Source organism: Meles meles, chromosome 19 (assembly GCF_922984935.1).
Source record: "Meles meles chromosome 19, mMelMel3.1 paternal haplotype, whole genome shotgun sequence".
Lineage (NCBI taxonomy): Eukaryota > Metazoa > Chordata > Mammalia > Carnivora > Mustelidae > Meles > Meles meles.
Genome location: NC_060084.1, coordinates 1,505,320 through 1,529,413, shown reverse-complemented (window position 1 = coordinate 1,529,413; position 24,094 = coordinate 1,505,320). Strand labels below are relative to the sequence as shown.

Sequence of the window (24,094 nt, the reverse complement as noted above, 5' to 3'; positions counted from 1 at the left end):
CGCGTGAATGAATGCAAGAAGGTCACTTAATGTGTGAAAGTTCACAGAGGCTTCTAGAAACTCCTCCCGGAGATAAGACATCAGGCTGAGGCCTTGAAGCCTGCAGTCGGGTGCCCAGTACGGTGCTCCCGCCTCTTGGGGGCAGGTGGTGGTTTCTGTTGTCGGGGGAGGTGCTTACCGAGTGAGCGACGACGCACCGTTGACACGGGGCCTTGCAGTCGGGGCTGTGGCGGTGAGCACCTGCGCTTCTCCCCGCTGCGGCGTCTCGGGTGTGCTCACGTTTGTCTTTGGCAGTTGGTAAATCAAGTGAAAGTTGCTTGTAATTGCTTTGATGGTTTGCATTTCGTAGCAGAAGTTACCTGAAATTCACTGCCAGTCACGCAGGAGATGGGACACCGAGAGGAGTGGCTGTCAGATTGGGGTCCGAGGAGCCCGCGCCGGGTCTTGGGAACTTGCCGGGGGCCTGTGAGGCCGGTTTTCCTAATGATCAGAAGATGGTGTGCCGGTGCTTGCGCCGAAGGTGCGGGGTTGATGTGGAGAAGCTGCGGCCGCCAGGCCACACCTGAGGCCAAGGCCCCAGGCTGCAGTTGGGTCCTTATAAAACAAGCCATTTTCACCTAAGAATGTCCCTGACGCAGCAGTAACATCTATTCCATTGAGTCTCAACCTGCGAGTACACGCCCCTTTAACACTCAGTGTGACCAGCGGGAAGTTCGTGGAAAGCAGGCGTCTGGCTTTCCGAGTGGCGCGTGGCCTCGAGGACAAGCCCTCCTCCTGCCCGTCGGGTGCTGGCTCAGTGAGCCGTCTCTTTTCACGGGCCAGCGGGAAAGAATGATTGACAAACCGCAGATATTTCTCGCTTTGAGGACGGCAACCAGTGCGCTTGCCGGTGATCAGATTGGGGCTTCCAAGTGGGATTGGGATTTTGGAAAGCGCGTCTCTGCCATGGGGACCCCGACAGCTTCCCGGCACTTACAGACGTTTCTGCCGCCGGCGCTGCTGTAAATGAACGTCATGCTCTGATGAGAACGATAAACTGCGTTTGGAAAACCCGCATCACTCGGTGACCCAGTGTTTTCCAGATGAGCAGCACACGATGTCACACACTGGCCCTCCGGGAGATGCGTGGACGGTGTAGGACGGACCGGTGGATTCAGAGTCAGAAAGTGAAACGGTCACTGATAAGGTTTCACATTCCACACGGCGGCGAGACTTTGGGGGAGAATAAGACAGCTGTGGAATTTTGGTGCGCAGTGACAGGGAACAGCCCGGTCACCCAACACGGTGCTGAAGCAGCGTCCCAGTCGCGCTTCTGCGGGACGGTGGCTTGTCTCCGCGTGTCAGCCAGCACGGTTCCGAGCACAAGACCGAAAGTTGCTGCAGTTCTGGAAATCTGGTTGTTTTCCCGCGAAGTCTGACCTCGAGATTCTGCTGCGGCTGCTGCTGCTTCGGGTTCTGTGGTTATTTTTCGTAAAAGATGTTTGGTACGTTAACATGTGATGTGTTGATTTTTTATGATTTGACTTCTGTAATTTTTAAATGAATAAAGAGATGGTCAAGCATTTTCTGCTCTAATTTCAGATCTGGTAACTGCTAGGTACACCCCTACAGGCACGAGCTCTTTGGGGGTCTCACTGGCTTTAGGGTGGTCAAGGGAGTCCTGAGCCTGGCACGTGTGTGACGAGGACAGTGGGGGCTGTGGGACCAGCTTCAGTCCGTCTCTTTCCTCCGTCACGGGTCGTGTTTGAGGAGGGGTGTCGTTTTTGAAAAAGATGAAGAAATGTGGCAAATTTAATCAAACATATTAACCAGCTCTCTGAAGACCGGCTCTCCGTTTGGCCGTTTTCTGATTTTAAATGTCAACACGTTTCGGGGGCTGTCTTAACCAAGGCATGGTGTGGCTAGGTTTTCCTAGGAAGGAGTGGAAACCACAGGAAGACGGATTTCCTGCTTCCCAGTTTTCTGCCCTCCCCCTGACCCCCACTGCTTTGGGAGAAAAAATCAAGCAAGCTGAGTTTTTTTTCACATACCTTAGTTTAAATAGCATTGCTGTCTTTGCTTACTGCATATTGGCTTTTAATTATGTCATTACTACACTTACCTCCGAAAGGATTTGACTAAAGGGAATGATTTTTTAGTTTCTCGGAGGTTCCCCCACATCCCGAGCGTCTGTCCTCGGTAGTAGTGCTCCGAGACTCTTGGACGCGTGCCGGGGCACTCCTGACCCGCAGGGTCGTACCTTCAGTCCGCGTCTGTCACGTGTGACGTGAAGTTACACTAGCACTAGACTTAAGGCCCTTTCGAGGTGGGGCGCGCCCGGCCTTTCCGGCGGCTCTGTCTCGCTGGCTGTCCGCTCTGCGTCTGTGTGACGGCGGGGCAGTCACTGCGGTAGCGTGGAGTCCGGTGGCTGTCCTCGGGGGATGCCGCGGTAGCCTCTTCCCGGCAGGGTCAGTGTCAAGCCTTCGTTCGAGGGTTGTTGTAAGAAACAGCTCTGTGAAGAATCTCTGCCCCAAAAAACTGATGGGAAGAAAATCCTGTACGTGTGAGATCCCTGCTGGACAAAGCACGTGGTGGCGTTCTTGCAGGGACAGAACATCCCAGCGGACACAGGGAGGCTTTGTTCGGTGGTTTTGTTCTTGCCGCCTTTTTTGTAACGAGAGCTGGCGGTCCAGAGCATTTCCTTTCTGTAAGCCTTTCCTGCTAAGGCCAAGTCTATGCTCAATTACAGTAGCTTTTCTTTTATTCCTATTTTAACGGCCTTGTGGTTTTACTTTATGGGGGTCCAAAATATTTAAAAATTAGCAAAATTAAAAATAAACTTGCAGTCCTGCATTTCCGCTGATGAGCAGCTGCTGGGGTCTGCGGACGAGTGAGCAGCCACGTGTCACATTGTTAACTCCAGTCACAGGAGTCCGAGGTCAGAAACGAAACTGACTCGGGACTTAGTTACAGGTCGGTCCTTACTGAAATGGAAACACAGACCCAGTCCTTGCAGGCTTTCGGCACCTTCTTAGCTAGGAGTGCTGACCGTCCTGGTTCGGCCCTGGTGTGGAAGCCCGCAGTGGGTTCTTCCACGAGACATACGTGCGCGTCGTTCCTGCGTCCCCGCCGGGGCCAGGCCCAGTGCTGGGCAGAGAGCAAAGTGACGAAGTCCCTGCCCGAGCGAGCTCATCTCCTGGTAGGGGAGGCAGGTGCTAACGGAGTGTACGCAGTGAGTGAGGCCGCCGTGCTTCGTGCTGAAGCAGGAGGGGAGCAGGGAGGCAGGCAGGCGTGGCTGGCGGTTTCAGATGGGTGTGATCAGTGTCTCTGGGAAGATGGCTGGAGTGCCCGGGCTCTCAGCTGAACACGTCCCTGCCGAGTGGGGAGGCCACCTTGGCCGGGTCCAGTACGGAGCGCGGGGAGAGCCCGAGGGGCACGGGAGGGTGTCAGCCGGTACACAGCTGGCTTCAGAGTGCCAGGAAGCCCCTGAGTTGGCAAGAAGCCTCTGGTGGCTTTGAACAGAGGCGTGACACAGTCTGACACGTGTTTTAACGTGATCCAAGTGGCTTTTGAACTCGGTATTGGGAATAATGCAAAGACGGCACAGGGAGACCATGCGGAGGCTAGCACGCAGACCCAGATGTGGGAAGACGAGGCCAGAGTGCGTCAAGTGAGAGCTTGGCTCACAGATTGGATGTAAGAGGGACAAGAGCCAGGGACTGAAGTTTTCGACATGGCAAGTCTGCGGGGAGCAGGGTGGTGGTGGGGTGGGTGGTGAGTGCGCTTTGGGCACGTGGAGATTGGGATGACCCCGGGAGGTGACCAGGAGGCTGCCCCGTGGATCTGCAGTTCACCCGAGAGGTCTGAGTCGAGGGGGAACCTGTGTCGTCGGCGCGTAGCTGGTCATCCCGCGTGACCGAGAAGAGGTCCTGCCCCCAGCCTGGACATTCGGCCAAGTCCGGGAGATGGGGACCCCCACAGAGGGAAGGGAAGGCAAGAGACGCAGGTGCGTGAGGCGGGAGTGAGCCTGCCTGGAACCCACCTGGGCGGTCCGGTGGGTGGAAGGACGTCTGACCGGGCAAGGTCCTCCAGGGAACCGAGGCGGCAAGTCTGGGCAGCAGTTTGGGGAGTTTTGCTCTGAAGGGGAGCAGAGCGACAGAGGTGGAGGGCGGCTGGGGACACAGTGTGACGTCCATTGGGAGTGACCCCAGAGCCCGGGGGAGTGCCCACAACAGCCACCGGGGCAAGGGGAGTTCTTGGGAAGCACTGGTGGGGGGGTGGGGAGAGCCCGCTGAGCCCTGGAGGGAGGGACTGGGATGTGGAAGGTGGAGGAGAAAGGGTGGGCCCCAGACATGGGGGCAGGTGCAGGGGTGCAGCGGGTGCAGGGCAGCGGCGCTCCCTGAGCGGGGCCTTGTGGATTTGCGCACAGGCAGAGCTGAGGCGGTTGCCTGGTGTTGGTCGGGGTTGGACACGGTTGGCCGTTGTCTGACTTCCCGCCGGTCTATGAGAAGCAGTTTCCCAGGGACAATTACAGGTGCTGCCTGGAGACCCCACACCCTGGGAAGGATACGGGATGAGCGTCGTCTGCGTTCTTCCTCCCTCCCGGGTACCAGGAAGTTCACCGTGGTCACTCCAGACCCTCTTGTGAGCGTTTACACACGCACTCGGACGTGTGACTGCACCTACGAGCTGTTATTAGCCAACGGGACTGGGGGCGTGCAGACACAGGAATGCAGGTTTCCTGTTACGTCCCTCTCTGCTCGTGTGAGATCCGGACAGCGTCCCGTCTTGTTCCGGTGGTTAAGCCCGCCTCACTCACAGCGGCGAGGGGGCGCTGCAGGGCGTGCTGTGCCGTCGCTCGCCCGTCCTCCCCCCAAGATCAAGCACTTGGCCGTTGGTAGTGCTTGGTGGGTTCTGGACTTCCTGTGCGCCGGGGAGGACGCCCCCTTCGCAGGCGCGCTAGCGGCCAGCTCCTCGCCACTGTCAGAGTCGTTAGTGAGCGCTAACCTCAGCCCAGCTGCTTCATTGTATTGGGACTGGATCGTCTCCAGGACTTCTGAGAAATGGTAGATCTAATTTGCCAAAATGGCAACCGCATGTTCCGCTCTGCTCCAGTTTTCTTGGGCTTGTTGCCCTAGTTTTTTCTGTTCAAACCTTCACTGTTAGCAGAATTTTAAATGACCCCATCCTGGCAACAGAACCGTCTTGAGTAAACAACTTGGATAGCGTGTGGCGTCCTCATTTGGAAGAGCTCGGGGCTGGGGATTTTATGGCCAGCTTGGACTATTTTCTCAAGCTGCTTGCAGAATTTGGAAGGCCGGGAAGAGGCTTGAACTGGGCGTCTGAAAACTTTTCATTAGCCCTTGGTGAGAGAGCTCTTTAGCCTGGGACCTGTGGCCCCGGGCTGTCGTGAACGGGCGTCCCGGCGCCACACCTGGGTTAAGCCTGGCAGCGTGCGGCGGCTTCCGGAACTCGCTGTTGTAGAGCAGGTGGCTTGTGAGTTTCCCTTCCGGTGGGGGAAGTCTGAGGCTGCCAGTGCAGGGACATGCGGCAGCTCCTGTCCTGCTCCTGCTCCAGCTTCTAGTCCTTTCCGTCCCATCCTCATGCCTGGAGTCCGGCAGCCGGAGGGCAAGGAGGAGGGCCGTGGCCACGTGCCAGCTGCCCTTTCGCGAGGTGTCCCGGAAGCTGCCCTGTGCCAGGTCTGCGCTTACACCCCGTCGGAGGGACCCGGACCCTTGGCCGCAGTGTGCTGCTAGACCGGCTGCGGGGGAGGGCAGTCGGCCTGGGGCCACGTGTCCCCGTAAACTGTGGCTCTTCCACTGAGCGTCAGTGGAACAGCTACTGAGATAGGCCGTTGCTGTTGGTGTCTGTGAGGCTCCGAAACTTGGCAGAATTTTGTCTCTCTGCTTTTTTCCTGGAAAACGGTTCGTAGGATTTTTTTGTTTTGTTTTTTTGTTTTTTGTTTTTTTAGATTTTGAAAGCAGTCAGTGACCTGAAAACGTTTTAAACCCACCAGTTCAAAGGTTGGTTGGGTGGTACTCTCTCCCTGAGGTCTGCTGCCTTCATTAAACCGTTCACCGTATCCTTCAATAATCTTTGCTTGCTTGGGTTCTCGATTTGGGCAAAAGAAGACCGAGTTTATGGCATGACTAGCTCCGACCTTTGCACGGACCACCAGTTAATCTGTACTTAGAGGTCGTCTTCAGAGGACACAGAGGTGGCATGACACCTGTTTCCAGACCCATCCAGTCTGACAGGCCTTCGTGCTTCTGCCGCTGTCCGCCCTGACCGCCAGGTCTCGGAGGGGTGAGCCCCAGCTCTCGGAGAGTGCTGTTCTCCGGCAGGGGCTGGGATGGTGGAGTTCCCCGGCCGTTTATGCCTGTGTGTTTAGATGACCAGTTTTTCTTCTTCTTCTTCTTTTTCTTAAGTAGGCCTGGTACCCAACGTGGAGCCCCATGCAGGGCTTGAACTCACGACCCTGAGATCAGACCTGAGCTGAGATCAAGAGTCGGACACGTAACTGACTGAGCCGCCCAGCTGCCCCTAGTGGACCATTTTTAAAAAGTGCTTTTTCTTTCTGAAAAGATGGTAGATGCACACGATAAAAATGCAAATATTATAAAAGGATAAATGGGAAAATAATTTCCTTTCTTTCTTGCGTCCCAGAAGTAATCGGTGTGTGTCTAGCATATCTCTGGGAAACAAGAGCGCGCGCTATACATTCTGCTCCGTCCACACTCCTGTACTTCAGCATCCTGGGAGCTGGTTCTTGGAGAGATCCGGCCTGTGTTTGCACGCGGCTGTCTCGGTGTGTCCCGTTGTGTGGCTGTGAGGAGCTCCCGTCACGGTACGTGTCGGCTGCCTCCTGTCCTTTGCTTCCCGAGCAGCACCTTAGTTGCTCTGGATTTGTGTGGCTGCAGATCTCTCGGGCACATGGGAATCTGGCGCTGGGTGGATTCCCGGAGGGTGTGCGCAGGGTCTGGGCCGTGGCCAGCCGCGTTCTGACTGCTCTCGCCTGCTGCCCTTGACGGAGTCCTGCTGGTCTCCACTCCCACCGACGCCCCGCGGAGCCCGCCGCGGACACCTGGAGCACACCGAGTGACCTAGCGTTGCCGGTCGTACGGGTGCAAGGGGGTGTCTCATTTGGAATTTGCAGTGTAAAAATTACGTGAAAGGTTGAAGTCTTCTCATGTTTAAAGACCTTGTGACTTCTTTTTTTTTTCTGTGAATTCGCCCTCATTTTGTATGCTCATTTATTATCAGGGTTGTTGGTCTTACGCCTGTCGCTGTGCAAGAAGGAAATTAGCAGTTCGGCGTACGTGTAGCTAATACTGTTTTCAAGTTGGTTTGACTTTGCCCTTAGAAATCCTTATTTTAATAAATATTTATTTATAATATATTTATATTTATATTTAATAATTTATATTTATATAAATTATAATATATAAATTATACACAATATTATATATTATATATGTATAAATTATATATAAATTATAAATATAAATTATATATAAAATTATATATAAAATATAATATATAAATTATAATTTAATTTATATTTAATAAATATACTGCGAAGTTAGAAAACTGTAGTTCTGTCCACTCTGTTGTTCTCTCCTTTAATTTCTAGGGACCCTCTTTGTTGCCCCCCGACCCGGGGTTCCCTCATATGCCTTTTGGTTTGCTGTGTGCGTTTAGGTGGCGCCCGTGGCGTGTTCCGCGACGTCTCTGTGTGCCGGGCGTCCGGAGCAGTAGGGTTCTGGAGATGGCTTTGTATGTCTGGCGGCGGGCCTGCCTCCGGGGGGTGGCGTGCTCGTCGTTAAAGCGGGAGAGCCGTGTCTGGTGTTCTTGAGTGGCAGCTCAAGAGCCGGGTTCTCGATTATCAGGATCGCAAAGTCACATCTTCGCGGTGTCCCTCGCCTGCAGAGACTCTTTGTGCCGTGGAACTTCTCTAGTGGTCCATTGCAGGTGGGGAGGCAGGACAAGTGTTTGATTTCTTTTTATCACCATTTTTTTTTAAAGACTTATTTATTTATTTGACACAGTTCACAAATAGGCAGAGAGAGAGGGGGAAGCAGGCTCCCCGCTGAGCAGAGAGCCCGATGCGGGGCTCCATCCCAGGACCCCGAGATCATGACCCGAGCCGAAGGCAGAGGCTCAACCCACTGAGCCACCCAGGTGCCCCTTATCACCATTTTTTAAAGATTAAAGACTTCATTCCCTGGCACCTTCTGAGGGTGACTTTTGTTGTTGCTGGTATCATGATGTCACGAACTTAAAAATACTTTAAGTCCATTGACACAGTGACCCTTGTTGATGGTCCGTCTTTGGTGCATCTTTGCCCGAGGAGGAGCTCTTCGTGTTGGCCGCGAGTCCACTTGATAGAGCCCTGATGTCCGCCGTACCTCCCTTCGCTCTGTACTGGGCTCATTCTGCTACCCCTTGTCTCGGTTCTGGAGTCAGCGGTTCCTCTGGGAGGCCCTGCTCTCCTCGGGAGGGACGTGTCACTGCAGCATCACAGCGTGGGCTCTAGGGACGCCCGTCGCTACCGGACTGACCACGGTCTCTTCACCCTTCTTTGCTGGAGAGAGTTAGAGTGTGCGCGCAGACACACGGCACACTCGAGTTCACGCTTGCCATCCACTCACAGCCCCAGGTGTCTGCCTGACTTCTGGGTCCCTCGTCCTGGTCCTCAAGGACACGGAGAGGGATGGGGTTGGGATGATCTGGAAGTGCTCATCTGGACACACAACAGTTTCAGAAGGGAATTCCGACGCTGCCGTTCGACGTGACCGCAGATGATTGTTGGCCCTTGTTCTGTGCGCATTCCTCCCGTTTTCCCCCCGTTTTAAGGCCAATTATTTGTATCTCAGAGCGTGCAGCAGCCGTCGTGGGGTCCTTCTCCGTCACGTTCTTCTCTTGGTTCTGCTTGTGAATACAGCGTGCTCACCACCCGCCGGGTCTCACTGGTCTCTTCAGCTGCTTTTGCTTTTCCCGTTCGTTTTCTAGCCGTTTTCTCAGGGAGGCCTTATGGGACTCAGTCCTCTAGCGCTGGGTGGCCAGGGATGTTTGTCGTCCTTACACGTGGAAGTCGTTTTGTCTGTGTATGAAATTGCCGGCCCACGTTCCCTTCTTTGAGTATCTTAGACATGCCCATCCTCTTTTCTTCTGTTGCAGTTTGATGATCTTTTTCCCATTTTAAGTCACCTGGTCTTTTTGCCTGGATGTGTAGAGGAATTCCTCTTTTTCTTTCAATGATATTTTTATTAGAGTGTGTGTTGGGGTTGGGTGCCCGTTTTCCGCCCCCGTCTCTGGGTTTGTGGCGTGTCTGGTAAGTCGTTTCGGACTTCCTCCTTTCCAGAGAGTCGTCTTGGCTCACACTTCTGGGCACTCCCTTTCCCTGGGTTTGGCCATGGTTTTCCTCTTTGGAATGCCCCTCCCCGTACCAGTCTCGGCCACCACCTGGGCTCCTCCTTCCCGGACTCTTCTTTGGCATCTCTTTCTCGCTCTTACAATTTTCCTTCTTTTCTCCTTTTGTTTCTTAGGTGCTGTTTCCCTGTGTTTACTGCTCCTGGGCGTCTCGTTTCGTTCATGTCTGAGCTCTCCTGACCCCCGTCCCTGCCCGTCTGCACCTTCTGATACCATCCTGGGGCTCCCCATAAGCCCTGTCCTTGGTGCACTTCGGGGGGAGGGTTTCGTCTCTCTTAAGGGCTTGTCTTCAAGCGGGTTGTTGTGGTCCGTGGTGGCGTTGTTTTTCCTTATTCTCTTAGATTACGTTATCTTTGCATGAGGTTGGACTTCAGTGTCTGCTGTGGTTCCTTTTCATGTAGAATTAATTTTCCTGAACATTTAGAAGGGAGGCATGGTTTAGAATAGTTTTTTCTAATTTCAGTGTTCTAGGGCCCTCTATGCCATTGATGTTGGGAAGTTTTAAAAGATGCCGCAGTTTATTTTCTGAGCTCTCCTGGCTCTGTTTCTCCCCCACATTTTTTTTTTTTTTTAAAGTACGGGCTGCACCCTGAGTGGGGTTTGAACTCACAACCCCGTGATCGAGTCTCATGTTCGCCAGTGGAGCCAGCCAGGCTCCCTCTCTCTCCCACCTTCAGTCAGACTCCATTTCCCCGTCTCTCTCTCTTCTGTCCAGACTGGATATTCTGTCCTCAGTCATTTCTTTTTAGTGGACATGGCCTGAGGGGAGCTTTGGGTAGTTAGATAACTCGCTCCGAGAGTCCTGGGGTCCGGACTGTGCTCGGCCTTCTGGCCTGTTCTGCACGTCCGTCGCCACCCTCGGCCCTTGGATGGTGCCTGGTCCTGGTTCCGGCGCCGCTGCCCTCTGCTTCCTGCTTCCCCCCCGGTGACTTTGTAGCTGTCAGGGCTTTGTCCCCCTGTGCTGGTATTTTGGGGCTCGTCAGGAAAACCTCATCACACCATCTTGTTACGGGTGTTGACCTGGATGTTGGTCTTGCTGGCCTGGCTGCTCACGTGGTTTTATGGGGGGAGGCGGGGGTTGAGAACTCTGTCGTCAACGTCTTTCCGCTATGGGTCCTGCCAGGTTCTGTCCTGCCTGCAACCCCCCCCCACAGTGTGTCATCGGTCTCCCCTTTGTGATGGACAGTTGGTGCTCGGGCCCCTCATTCTGTGTCGTGTCACGTGTATCCGTGGAGAATAAAAACGCCTTTGCGGGCGCCTGGGTGGCTCAGTGGGTTAAGCCGCTGCCTTCGGCTCAGGTCATGATCTCAGGGTCCTGGGATCGAGTCCCGCATCGGGCTCTCTGCTCAGCAGGGAGCCTGCTTCCCTCTCTCTCTCTCTGCCTGCCTCTCTATCTACTTGTGATCTCTCTCTGTCAAATAAATAAAAATCTTTAAAAAAAAAAAAACAAAAAACGCCTTTGCGATGATTTCGAGAACATGTTCTCGCAAAAATGTTGCCCAGACTCTGTAAAGGAAGAGGTAAGACGGGAGCTTGGTTCCTTCTTTTACAAGTTTGTCTCTAAGAAGTTCTGTAGAATTAAAATCCGGATGGAGGAGAAGAGGAAGCACATTTTCTTCGAGGACGTCAGGACATGCGCGGCTCTTACGCCTGCTGGAACCGACTCGTTGAAAGGAGGTGTCCTTAGACACCTCGGTGAAACCAGGTGATCTGAAATTTTGACTGGACTCCTCCTGCCCCATGGGAGCAGGGACTCGGGACTGTGAGACGTCCTGGTGACAAGGGCCATGCTGGAGAGTTCAGGCTGTGCTTCCTGTCCCCGGAGAGCATGTGCTCCAGTTGGTGGACGAGCAAGAAATAACGTGGATTAAAAACGTGTGGACACAAATAGCTGAAGATAAATATGCGAAAACATTATGGCGACATTGACTCCGGAGGTCTCCAGGACATCCCATTTTTTAGTAGTATGGTTTGGTCCGGCTTTTGACAGACCATGTCTGGCGTCCTGTGACCTTGTTTTTGTTTTGGAAGAGAAGGTCCTTCTTGGCCTAATCAAAGTGTTTCAGGAGCAAGAAGGAAGGACCTGACTCTTCCGGAGATGGTTCTTGGCCCAGGGGTGACAGCTCAAAGCCCTGCTCCTGAGGGCACGTGGGGGATGGCGCGCTCCCGGGGCCGCGGTCTGGGGTGGTGCCGTGGTTTGGGTCTGCCCTGGAAGCCGGAGGGCAGCAGAACAGAGGCGCTTAGTGGGAGGGCGGTCTGGGTAGCCAGAAGGGAACATGGGCACTGCCTCGAGGGACGTCCGGGAGGTGGGCAGCGCCTTACCGGAGACCGGCAGCGGGCATGCGACAGCTCTCCAGTAATTCTCCAGGTTGTGGTGTGTGTCGCAGGAAGGGCAGAACGGTACTGCGGGGGAAGTAGGAGACCCCCGAGACTCCTGGCTTGGGGACGGCACAGCCGGGCCATCCAGGGCAGCTGACTTGGGAGGTGGTGTGAGGAGGAGTGGGCTGGGGGAGCGGGAGGCTGTCAGGTAGGGGCTGGTCTAGTGGTTAAGGACGGAGGCCCTGAGCCGTGTTTGTGAACTGCTTCTCGCCTCTCAGAGAACACTACCGTTCGGGGGTCTGAAGCGAGGAGAAGCCCGTATCCCACGGCGCCTAGCACCCGACGTGCTGTGGGGCACACACGGTTGGCAGCCGGCCTCGCGTCACAGGTCACGCTTGTGATCTCCCTGTCCCTGTCTGTCTCGGTTTCTTAGGTGGCAGAAACCCAGTCCTGCGTCAGTTTGGCTCCTGCCCCCTCCCCGGCCACGCCACTCTCCCTCTGGATGATGTCAGAACAGGACCTGGCGGACGTGGTGCAGATTGCCGTGGAAGACCTGAGTCCCGGTCACCCAGGTACGGCGCTGAGGGCCGGTGGGCGGCGTCTTCGTCTCTCCTCTCCGGAAGTCCAGGAGCGCTGGCAGGAACGGGCTTGCCCTTGAAAGCAGAGCAAGAGAGAAAGAGACGCGTGTGCGGGTGGTGGGAACCGGAGACCTCAGCCCCGCATCCGTCCTTCCCAAGGGGCAGCTCCCGGTCCCCACAGCCTCTTCCCCCCCTCCCCCGCCTGCGGCCGTCCCCTGACACTTGGGGTTCCACCACTGTCCTCCTCATGACCTCCTCGTCTTAGAATTCGTGAGTGCAGGTGCTTCGTTGGGGTGTACCAGTCTGCCTCGGGCACCGACTGCCAGGCCCCTTCCTTGTACACTCAATCCCCGTGTTTGCGGTAGAAGGCCTTGCTCCTGTCTCTTGGCAAATATTTTTGCAGGGTCAGTTCCCAGAAGTAGAATTTCTGTGTATGTTCAGAATTTTGATAAGAAACGACAGATTTCCCAGAAATGTTTATTAAGTCATTCTTTCATTGACTGGGAGAACTTTTTATTCTATACTTTTATGAAGACGGGTAGTTTTTCTTAATGACGCTAAAAGCACTATCTACTTAGAAATCGTTAAAATATTTGTTTTGAGAAGATTCTTTATAAAAGAAGCCCTAAGTGTCAGGGATTTCACCTATGAAAAAGCTTTGTCCGCACATTTATTTTAGAAGATTTCTTTGTACATTTCTTTTCCTTTCTTTTCTTTTTTATGGTTTGAGGTGAGAAGTGCACATGACAAAATCACTGAGTGTGTTAGTTCCTGGTCATGGGTTTTGGAATCGTGGACTTGAAACGCTGACTTTTTTTTTCCCCACGGAAAAGAGAATTTTCAGAAATCTCCTAAGAGAGTACAATAATGTCTGTCTTTTATGAGCTATTTGATATGTTAATTGAAAAAAACCTTCACTGAGGGAAAAATAAAAAATACCTATTTGGAACGTAGTTGTGCTCCGGGAGGGAGGGCAGTGTAAACGATTTTACAAGTGGAGGACCAGTCGCGAAGAAGTACAGGCACTCTTTATGGGACGCTGTGCTTTTTCTCTGATTTTGCCTCTAATTTGTTAAGAACGGCTGTCACCCGGTGGCTGGTGAGATCAAGAGTCTGTCAGGTCACTGAGCAGAGTCAGCACCGGGGGGTGGAGCCGGGTGAGCACAGGCTTCGGGGGCAGCCGGCCTCCGCACCACGCCTCTGGTGCCACTGAGCGCAAAAGAAAAAAAAAGCAAAAAAATAAAAAAGTGGAAACACTATCACTGTCCATAAAAATTTGAAAAATAACTTCATATTTTGGTAGGTGAACGACCATGTCTAGAAAACACACACTGCGCTGTTACATGAGAAACTTGTTCCAGTTACATAGATTTTAAACTTTTTTAGAACTCTTAAAGGTCTGTATAGTTTAGTACCCAAATAAATTCTTTCTTTGTAGGTTATGGTTCAAAGAAGGCTTAGAGAAATCGTGTCTGACCTTGGTTTTGTCCAGTCTCCGTTCCCAGAGTAACTGGGATCGTAGTTGGCTGTCCGGTGAGACTGCTGTGCGCCGGGCCCTCGCAGCCCGCGTAGACAGCAGCTTCCGGTCTCTGGCCCGGAGAACGCGCGTGCACCCGGCATATCCCATGGGGCACACACGCTGGTCTCCAGAGTGGGCTCGAGATGGAGATGATTTTTTTCCTTCGTCTCTGTAGTACGAACTTTGTCGAATTAGAGGTGGTTAAGCAAGCGGAAGAAATAAAAGTGTCCCGTGATCCTCGCAGTAGAACTGCTTATGGGCGTGGGCGTCTGTCTCCTTCTTTCTGATGCTCGGGTCTCTCTGAACCTGCACGTCCTCCCCATGTGGCCGCCCCGCAAGCTCTCTGGCGTGGACACAGACTGCAGCCTCCTTCGGGCCTGGCCTTCAGCTGGTTGTCACGGCTTTAACAGGATCACCGAGTTCTTCTACCTGATTCCAAAAATAACGTGTGCAAAATTCTACAAAGCAGTGCTGGTCGTTTGTGCAAGTGTAGCACAGGACAGCCGCCCTGGCCAGGCTAGCCGTGCTGGATGGCCGGCGTGTTTACCTTTGTCGTTGGCCGTGGGCCCACGTCCTTTCGTGTGGCTGCTTTGCTGCCCTTTGCTCAAAGCCTCGAGGTGTCCTCGCTGCTGCAGGACGTCGTCTCTCCGGTCACAGGAATGAGCTGTGTGGCCCTGGACAAGTCACTTACCCCGCCTGGACTTGCTCCCTGTGCAGCAGATGAAAAGGATTAGAGTCAGGATGGCCAGGATCGCTCTGCCTTCCAGTCCTCGTACAATTCACCAGTTTCCGGTGGGAGTACATAGACTAAGCTTTTGAGAACCTGTGTTTTGCTAACCACAAACACTTGTGGTGGCCTGGATTTTCCCTTTTTTTACTTAATTAAGTGAGAGTTCATTCCCCACATTTCCGTGGAGGCGGTTGAAGCCTTCCCCACCGCGCGGGATCCACAGGGCACGGTGCATGGCCCTTCGGGCAGCGGGAAGCTTCTTGTTCTTGCTGGCCCTTGGCTGGTTTCTGCAAGGTGCAGCTCTGGATAATTTACCTCTAGTAAATCCTTGCCTGGAACCCACGAAAGGCTTGTGTTTGAGCCTCGGGACTGTGTATCATTCATTTTGGTTTCTTGATGGGTCATCTGGTATGTACAGGCTTAAAGGCATTGACACAAAATTGAGATGTGATTTGGAACCTCAGAGCCTCCTGTCCAAGCGCCATGCTTAGGTGGCGGTGAGGCCCGGCACCTGGCTTTCCCCCAGCGCTCCCCCAGCACGTAAGGACTCAACAGGTCCACGTGTGTGGGCGGCTTTGTGCAGAGGGGGCCGGGGAGCTCTCTGCTCGGGGGCTGGGCCCTTTGTCCCAGCTGGTATCAGGTGAGAGCTGGCTTGAGTTCCAGCCTCCGCACAGGGCTGTGGGGACGGCGGCTCCGTTTCCCTGCGTGGAGGTGGTTGGGCGGTGGGTGGTCCCGGGAGGGCTAGGGACAGGAGCGCCGTGGGAACAGGCAGACGAGGGCGCCTGTCACGGCGAGTCTGTCCTGCTGGGCTGGAGTGTGAGGGGCACTTGGAAGGTGGACAGATGGTACCCCAAAGCGTGTGTGCACTCGTGTATGCTTACAGGCGTACACTTACACACCCCGTTGTAGTGTGTGTGCTACGCGTGTTCTCACGTACCAGTTGTCATTCCAGACTGGGGTCCCCGACCGCTTTACCGCGAGAAGGTCGGTTGAAGCTGCGGAGCAGACAGGCGTCTCTGCGCTATGTCTGCGGCCACATGTGGCCATGCAGGAAGGAGGAGGAGAAACACACGGGACAGGCGCGCTGGGGACTGCGGGCAGGGAGGGGTGAGGAGAAACACTGCAGTGAGACGGAAGGGGCTTCGTGGTACGACGTGGCGACAGATGGCGAACCTGGGGTTCTGTGTGCCGCTGCACGTCCGTGTGTGTGTTGAGGTTGACCGGGTCGGGGCCAGGGCTCCGGGATGGAGGGACGTGTGCCTCAGGAGGGATCTGGCCTGTTGTGGGGTTTGACTGTGTGTTGATCTTCAGTGTTGGTTTGCACTGACCTTGGGATGGAGGGAAGGCCGTGGGCACGGACGTGGGCGGTGCTGCAGATCCCCCACGCAGGGGCCGGGTGGCCGGCAGCACAGGGGCCGGGAGGCTGTGGGTGTGACCGTGTCTTGTCTGGTAGGAAGGCGGCGTATGCGCCCAGATGAGGTCGCCACCCACAGGCCTGTGACGTGGACAGAAGTCCTCACTGGCCTTGGGTTTCGTGAGGCCGGGAGTCAGGTGGGAGAGCTGCACGGAGCCCCAGGAGCGGCGTGCGGCTCTGGTCCGTGAGAGCTAGGACGGACGCCGTGCACGCCTGAGGCCGGGCGCCACGGCCACGGCCACAGCGCTCACCGCTGCCGTGTCTGCGTCGGTTTGCAGTCGTGCTGGAGAACCATGTGGTGGCGGAAGACGACGAGCCGGCCCTGAAGCGCCAGCGCCTGGAGATCAACTGCCAGGACCCCTCCATCAAGGTGAGCGCCTCCCTGCGCATCCTGCTGTCCTGCCGCGGGTGCCCGCACCCCTGCACTGCCCCAGGGGCCCCCCCTGCCCGGGAGGGGCTCCCCGACGGCCTCCCTGGCTGCTCGCTGCGGCTGGAGCTCTGTGGTGGCCTGGGGTGCGCGGCGTCTGCAGGGCCCGCCGGGCTCTCCGCACTTCGCACCGCGGTCGTGATGCCCTGGAGCTTGCGCCACGCGGTGCCAGTCCCCGGTCCTCGTGGAGGACGTGGAGGCAGCCTTCCCTGCGCCTGGCAGCCGTGTGGTGAGACCCGTCTCGGGGCAGGGCTGCTGTGACCACTGGGGCTGCCCCACGCCGCGGGCCGGGCTGTCAGCTAAGCCTGTGGATTCTCGGGAAGTCCCGTACGCTACCCGGTCCCCGCAGCCCGCCCCGTGCCCCACCCCCCATCTCGGGGGCGGGAGAGAGAGCGCCAGCGAGTTCCTGGTTGCTGAGCATTGCCCGGGCTGCAGGGACCAGCGTGGGTGCTCGTGGGTGCGGGTGCGGGGGTGTGTGCCGTGTCTCCGCCTCAGGGGCTGGTGGCGGGAAGCCAGGGGCTCTCCTGGCCCAGGGTAGTTTGGCGGCAGGGCCTGGGGCCTTGCCGGGAGGAGGCCGCCCCAGCACTGTGGCCGGAGGTGCCAGGCCGGCCACCGGGGGGCAGGCTTGCTGTGCACAAGCGCGTGGCTGTGGCCGCCCCGGCTGGATGGCCCGGCCTGCTTGTGCGTGTGCCTGCCGGGCGCCCGGAGCACACCCTGCACACCGCCGCTGCTCCTGCCACGGACGGGGCTCACCCGCGGGGGCGGCGCGCAGCCCCTGTTCTGCACACCTGCTGCCCCCGGAGACAAAGGAGCCCAGGGGCAGGGGCTGTTCTCCTGTTGGGATCAGGGCCTCTAGAGCGGGGTCTGTGCTGCTGTGCCCTGTAGCCGTGACGCCCCTTCTGAGCGGTTTCTCTGTTCCTCTTGCAGTCATTCCTGTACTCCATTAACCAGACGATCTGCTTACGGCTGGACAGCATTGAGGCCAAGCTGCAGGCTCTCGAGGCCACGTGCAAGTCGTTAGAAGAGAAGCTGGACCTGGTCACCAACAAGCAGCACAGCCCCATCCAGGTCCCCATGGTGGCGGGCTCCCCTCTCGGCGCGACCCAGACCTGCAACAAAGTGCGATGGTAAGAGCCCAGCGGAGGGTGGGCTGCCTGCTCCCCGGCCCCCGGCTCCCCGGTCTCCCGGCTCCCCGGCCCCCCGACCCCCCAGCCCGGCTGTTCGCGTGGCCTTGCGCGTGGCTGGGCAGCTCCCGTCTTGTTACAGCCGCCAGCTGCACGCGGGACGCCCAGCCCAGTGCCTTGAGGTCCTTGCCCCGGTCTCTGTCGGACAGAAGCCGCACCGCGCATCCTCTCTGGGCCGGGGCCTCGGGGTCCTCGAAGACATGCCTTTCTCCCCTTCCTTTCGGCTCTGCTTGGCCCGTGTGACCCCGGTCGTGCTTATCCATTTCACTCGAGTGCCCGGATTTTCCCTCATATCAGTAGTTGTTCCTGTGCCTTTTTCTTCGTTTTAAATACTTGGAGTCTAGTGTCCGTGACGTGTGTGGTCCTTCAGGCACTGTTTCAGTTGGAGCTTGGTGAAGGATTTGCTTAGACGGGAAAGGTGCCTCGCAGTGTTTGGCCTGTTCACGGATGTCCGTCCTTGGCGCCCGTGAGATGCCGGGGCCCCTGCGAGGAGCTGAGGCGCCGTCTGGCACCTGTGCTTGTCCCCGCAGCTGGCTCCGAGGACATCAGCGTGGGGCGGCGGCAGAATTAGTCCTTGTGGCTGATGAGCGCTTGGAGCGTGTTTGCGAGGGCCTTGCTGCCAGTGTTTGCTGGGCTCCCGTGTCCGCACACCCTGGGGACAGGAGCAGCAGGAAGGCCTTGGTGCACTTCTTCAGGGGAATGTGGGGTTGAGGAGGGGTTCCTGGTGTGGTTTGGGGGTGCTCACGATGAGCTTCGCCTTGAAGGCGGCCCGTGTCCTGGGTTGTCCGGGACAGCTGTGGATGACCCCTGCCTTGTGGGTTTAATGGGTGGTGTCCTCCTGTGTTGAGAATGCTGTGTGGCCTCACACCCGATCTCTGTCCCTGAGGGGGGATGGTGTGGTGTTCTCTGAGACAGGGCTCCTGCCGCGTCTGTGGGTCCTCCCCCAGCGGACACTGGTTGAGTGTCTGCTCGCAGGAGGGACACTCAGCGCCAGCCTTTGGTTCAGCGTAGATTTCCCGTCGTGGCTTCGTACCCTCGGAAGTAATGTTGAGAAAGTAGAGTTCATAATGGAAAAGGGAGTGTAACGTCTTAATTGTGACATGAGGAGGGATAAAAGGGTAGAAGGTGTAATAAAATAGCATGTGTTTTGGGTTGTAAATGGTTGGAGGAAACTCCCAAGGAGGCAGTGAGCAGGCCAGATGCCCGAACCCCGTCCGCCGAGTCCCATGACAGGGAGGGCTGTCGCACTGGGCCACACCGCCTGGGAACTCAGATACCAGTCGTCATGGAATCTTACAAAATGAGCGGTTCTTTTTTTTTTTTTTTTAAAGATTTTATTTATTTATTTGACAGACAGAGATCACAAGCAGGCAGAGAGGCAGGCAGAGAGAGAGAGGGAAGCAGGCTCCCCGTGGAGCAGAGAGCCCAATGCGGGGCTCGATCCCAGGACCCTGGGATCATGACCTGAGCTGAAGGCAGCGGCTTAACCCACTGAGCCACCCAGGCACCCAAAAATGAGCGGTTCTTGATGAAGTTTCAAATAAAGCAAAATGTAATTTTTTTCTGGGCTTGAACCATAGTTGATTTCCTAGAAGATTTGTTGTAGTAAAACTATCCAAAAATATTTTGTGTGGAAACGCAGGGTAGTGTGAGATTTCAGGCTTGGGACGTTGTTCGAATCCTGTGTTTTCTCACGTGAGTGCCGGGGACGTTTGAAGTTCGTGTGGCAAGACTTTCTGTTAGACGCGAACGCCTCACGTACCGACGACGTCTCAGCCTTCGTGGCCTACGCGCCACATCGCGGTGGTGTCTTGTGAGATGATGACCCGGTGGACCCCACTGGGTTTCAGAGCTTCACCCGCTCACCCGGAGCCTCCATTAGTAACCACTGCTCCGAGGAGTAGTAGGAAGAGAAGGAAGGACACGCTGCCTCCAGCTCGTATGCCAGACGCTGGCCCGTGCGCAGGGCGGTCCTCCCGGGCCTGTCCCTTTCTCAGCGGTGTCTGGAAGAGCTGATCTCCGGGAGTCGGGGAGTATCCATTCAGATCCTTTGCCACTGATTCCTTGTGACGGTTCCGGCGGGCTCGGCGGCACCGGCTGGAGGGCTGAGGAGGGCACCTGTGACGGCTTGTTTCGGGATTCCTTCTCTCTCCAGAGCCGTGTGCGCTGTTGGGAACGCAGGCCTCTGCGTGCCACAGGCTGCCGTGGTCTGCAGCCACGGGCTGAGCTGGGCCAGATCACAGAGTCGTGTTAACTGTCCCCATCTTGCAAAGCAGGACAAGACGACGGTGACCCAGGCATGCCTTAGGACCCGCTTGGCATTTCCCATAGTTTTAACGATGAAGCTGGTGGGTGGGGAGGAGGGTGGCGGTGCCCGCAGACCCGTGCGCCAAGTCCCTCCGGGGTTCGGGCAGTCTGATGCCGGAGGGGCTGCTTGGATAAAGAAAGGCATTGCTGGGCTGCAGGAAACCCCCAGCATTTCTGACCCTCCTCAGCGTTTTCGTGATTTCAGGCTCGTGGGGAGACCCCATCAGCACTTCCCTGAGTGGGAGTGCTGTGATCTGGCTGTGATCTGGCTGTGACCCCAACCTGCTGTGGTTTTCTCCACGTGTGTTGACAAGTGGCAGAGTCAAAGTCACGTTTCCTGGTTTGGACGCACGTGTTTAACCTAGTGCAACTCACTCAGGTTTCCGGGCTTTAAAGAATGGTACGGGTGACGTAGAATGAGATCATTCCAGAATACACACGTGCTGTGCTTCAGCACAAGGGGCGTTAACGCGTTAGTAAAACCGTTAGATGCAGACACTGACGGAAGCGGATAGAAGGGACGGCCCTTTCTCTGTCCCCCCCTAGGCATGGTTTTAAATCTGCTTTTTTTTTTTAAGATTGTATTTATTTGTCAGAGAGAGAGACAGAGCGAGCGAGCACGCACACAAGCAGGGGGAGCAGCAGGCAGACGGAGAAGCAGACTCTCCCCCCCACCAAGTGAGGAGCCCGACGTGGGGCTCGATCCCAGGACCCCAGGATCATGACCTGAGTCGAAGGCAGACGCTTAACGACTGAACAGGCGCCCCTGTACAAGTGATTTTTAAGGAAGTAGGACAGTAGTTGAAAACCACGAACATGGAATTTTGGGGAGAAGTAAAGAGTAAGAATTTGATCCCAGTACATCAGTGAAAAAAATACATAGTTTAATTAGCAAGTTACTAATATGTGGACACGTAAGTAATTAAAACCTGTGAGTGTCAAGTGTGGGCAGTGAGTGAACGTAGAGAGGGAAAGTCTCCAAACAGACTAGAAGTGGGTTAACACCGAGTCACAAAGTCCTTTCACCGGTTATCTATTGTGGACCTAAGGTATTAAAGATAAAAGTTGGATTATTTTATGTGCAACCCGTATGCTTTTAAGAAGAACGTAGGATTGCTAGGGCCCGTCTGCATTTGTTGTGGATGGTTCGTGGCGAGCTCTGAGTGTCCCTGGGCCCGACGGATGTTGGCGCCGTAAAGGTCTTTCCAGTTAACGAGGATCCTGCATGGTGCCTGAGGAACCGTCCCCGCAACCACTCGCGCTTGCATTTGGAGAGGCCGCCCGTGGCCCAGAGCCAGCCGCGCCCCCTGGAGCAGGGCCCAGGCCCTCCGCACTCGCACTCGCACTCGGAGAGTCCCTGCCCTGCTGGTTGCTTATGATGACGGCCGGCCCACGTGAGCGCGCTCCCGGCTCGGAGATTCCGTCCCCCGTCCGTGTCCTGCGAGAGCGCGGAGCGGGCGTGTGGCGTCCGATGGTCAGAGTGTACACCCCAGTACCATCGTCTGAGCAAGTCAAGAAAAGGCAGTGACGGAAGCTGTTTCTCTGTGGTGCTAACGCTTGCTCGTTGTAATGAGGATGTCTGCGAGGGTCTTCGGAGGGGTTCTGCCCCGTGGCGGTGCTGTCCTTGGGGAAAGGGAAGGTGGGCTGGGGTGGCTGCAGGCAGGTGCTTTTCGTCCTTGAAAGGTGCACCGCAGATTCGGATTTTGCGAAATTGTGATTCTGGGTGTGGGAATTGAGGTCTTACCTCTGAGGCTGCTTTCCCTGGTGGCGGAAGGGGCAGGCGTCCGGAGCGCTCCGGGATGGGCCGTGCTGGTCCCTGTACCACGGGCTCGTCCTTCCAGGGGCCGCTGGGGGATCGGGTGCACAGACGGGGACACTCCCCAGGTTGGCTCAGAAGTTCCTCCTTGGGCCTTCTTTGAAGCTAGACGCCCTTTGAGGAGGGCGCGGGGAGCAGGACGTGGCCGAGCGCAGCGTTGCCCCAGTGGACGGCCGCCGGGAGGCCAGCAGCACCGCACCTGGGCAGAGCCGTGCCGGGATCGGGACGGGGGACCTGCTTGTGCAGCAGGGTCTTCTCTTTATTTATTTTTTAAGATTTTATTTATTTGAGAGAGAGAGGGATGGAAAGCGCAGAGGGACAAGCAGACTCCCCGCCGAGTGGGGAGCCCAATGAGGGACTTGATCCCAGGACCGAGATCATGATCTGGGCTCAAGACACCCGTGTCACTGACTGAGCCCCCCAGGCGCCCTGTGCGGCGGGGTCTTATAGGGCCGGACTCCTGGGTGAGTCAGAGAGCAACTCAGACGTGGGTGTTCTCTGTGTGTTTTCATTAATGGGGTGTACTAATTAGAAAAATGCTTGTATTTCTTACTTTTAAAAGCATATGTTTTTTATTTTTTTAAGGCACAAATGGTTTATTTTTATTGAGATATAATTGCCCTACAACAGATTTTTATTTTTTAAGCTTAAAGCTTTTTTTTTTTTTTTAAAGAGCTTTAGTAAAAGGCGAAAGATTTATGCGATCTGAAGAGCTTTAGTGTGTTTCTACAATTTGGAAACAGCTGTGGTAACCCAGTGGCCTCTTTATAATACTCAGACGTAAAAGTGATTTCTTTTCAAAATCCTGTCCTCCAGAGAGCTGTGTCACACCAGACACACAGAGGAGGGACGTTGGGTTGTTTTCCTGGAAGCTGCTTATTTACCCACGGAGACCTGAAACACTCGATCAGCACATTACTGAAGGTCCCTCTGCTACTGGTTGCCGCGTCATTGTTCTGTTTCTCACAGGCCTTCTGTTGGAGGTGTGGTGGGTGTTTGGGAGAGGCTGCTCTGCGAGCCCTGCGGCGTCCGGGTAGAGAGAGGTCCCCTTCCGAGCATCTGTGCCCGCCTCGCAGCGCTGCCGGCGGTGGGGAGCGCTGGCCGGTGCCAAGAGCGGCTCCCCTCGGGGCCGTGGGCCTTCTCAGTCAGGAGTGGAGCTCTGTGCGGGCTGCTCCGGGCAGGGCTGTTTGAATCATGGACAGATGGTTTGGTCTCAGCCATGATGGGCTCGAGTACACATTTTGAGTTTTTGATGTTTCCACTACTTTTGTAGACGTAGGATTTCTCTTCGGGACTGAGGCACGCTGCGTCGGACAGCTGCCCCCTCTTTGTGCCCTAATCACGACTCCCGCGTAGGCGGAATAGGTCCACGGGGAGGCTTCACTCCAGGTGGAAGGGAGGCAGAAATGTTCCCAAATGTTTTTCGAACGTTCTGGCGGGACTCCTCCTCCCGCAGCCACAGAGCACGGGCCGTTCCTCCGGTGTGTCCAGATGCTGTGCGGGGCTGCTTGCCTCACACGGGTGGGCCGAGGGAGGCACTGGGAAGGAGCCGGCGCCCTGTGAGGTTGTGATCTTGCCTCCCCCTTGACGGCAAGGTCCCTGCCCGGCTCCGTTGGTGCGAGCGACAGACTGGGAGCGGCTGGGCAGGAGGGCGGGAGTCTCCCCGGTGCCCAGAGCACGGCTCTCGCTGAGCCCTCGGGACTTCTTCCGGGAAGGAGTCGGCAGGGGACTCTCCTTTGGGCACTTCGAGTCATTTAACCTTGTCGTTGGAAGGTTAGTTTCTCCTAGGATGGTCGTGCCCCCGCACCCGCCTGCGTAAGGGGAGGTTTCGGCACAGAACGTGGTTGTGGCCTCCCTTCTCCGTCTTGCGGTGGTGTGAGGCCCGGTCCCCGCGTCCCCCCAGCTGCGGATGCTGCTTCTGTGAGCATCCACGGGCCTGTCACTGTTGGGATTGACCCGACTGGCTGGCCGCTGGCTTCTTCTCTCCTAGATGAGTGTTGCATGTGGTGAACGCCGGTGGTGCTGGTGGACGGTCTCCTTGGTCACGGGGAGCGACCACCCACGCTGCTCGTTGTAAACCTGACCTTCCGGGCGTGCCCGTGCTGTAAGGGAGCTCCAGGGGTGTGCTGGGGTAACCCCCGTGCACTGAGACTCCCCGCCCGCCGTTCCCGTCGCGGACGGGCTAGTTGGTGGCCGCTCGTCCCCTCCGAGCTCGCTGCAGCTGCAAACCCGGGGCAGCCTGCCGTTCGGTTGGAGCTGGGCCCCGAGCTCCCTCCTGCCGTCCTCGCTGAGGGGTTCTCTCTGTGAGGACGCAGCCTGGCTCTTGTGTGTCCGCGTGCGCAAGTGTCCGTTCGGGGTCGGTGAGACGCCCCTGAGATCTGTGTGAGGT

At 56.1% G+C, this 24,094-nt stretch overlaps 1 protein-coding gene across 6 annotated transcripts in view; it reads left to right on the top strand.

Annotated features, from left to right (window-relative positions):
• Nucleotides 1-24,094, top strand: part of LOC123931087 (BTG3 associated nuclear protein) — a 100,707-nt gene that overhangs the window by 11,926 nt on the left and 64,687 nt on the right. For 5 of the 6 annotated variants that reach the window (XM_045987832.1, XM_045987835.1, XM_045987834.1 and 2 more), the window contains exons 2-4: nucleotides 12,164-12,302; nucleotides 16,250-16,341; nucleotides 17,326-17,525. In XM_045987832.1, the coding sequence (XP_045843788.1) occupies nucleotides 12,233-12,302; nucleotides 16,250-16,341; nucleotides 17,326-17,525 (362 nt within the window). In that variant the 5' untranslated portion in view covers nucleotides 12,164-12,232. Of the gene's footprint in view, nucleotides 1-10,901; nucleotides 11,117-12,163; nucleotides 12,303-16,249; nucleotides 16,342-17,325; nucleotides 17,526-24,094 lie in introns of those variants that run through there. The other variant, XM_045987833.1, reaches the window with a different exon arrangement.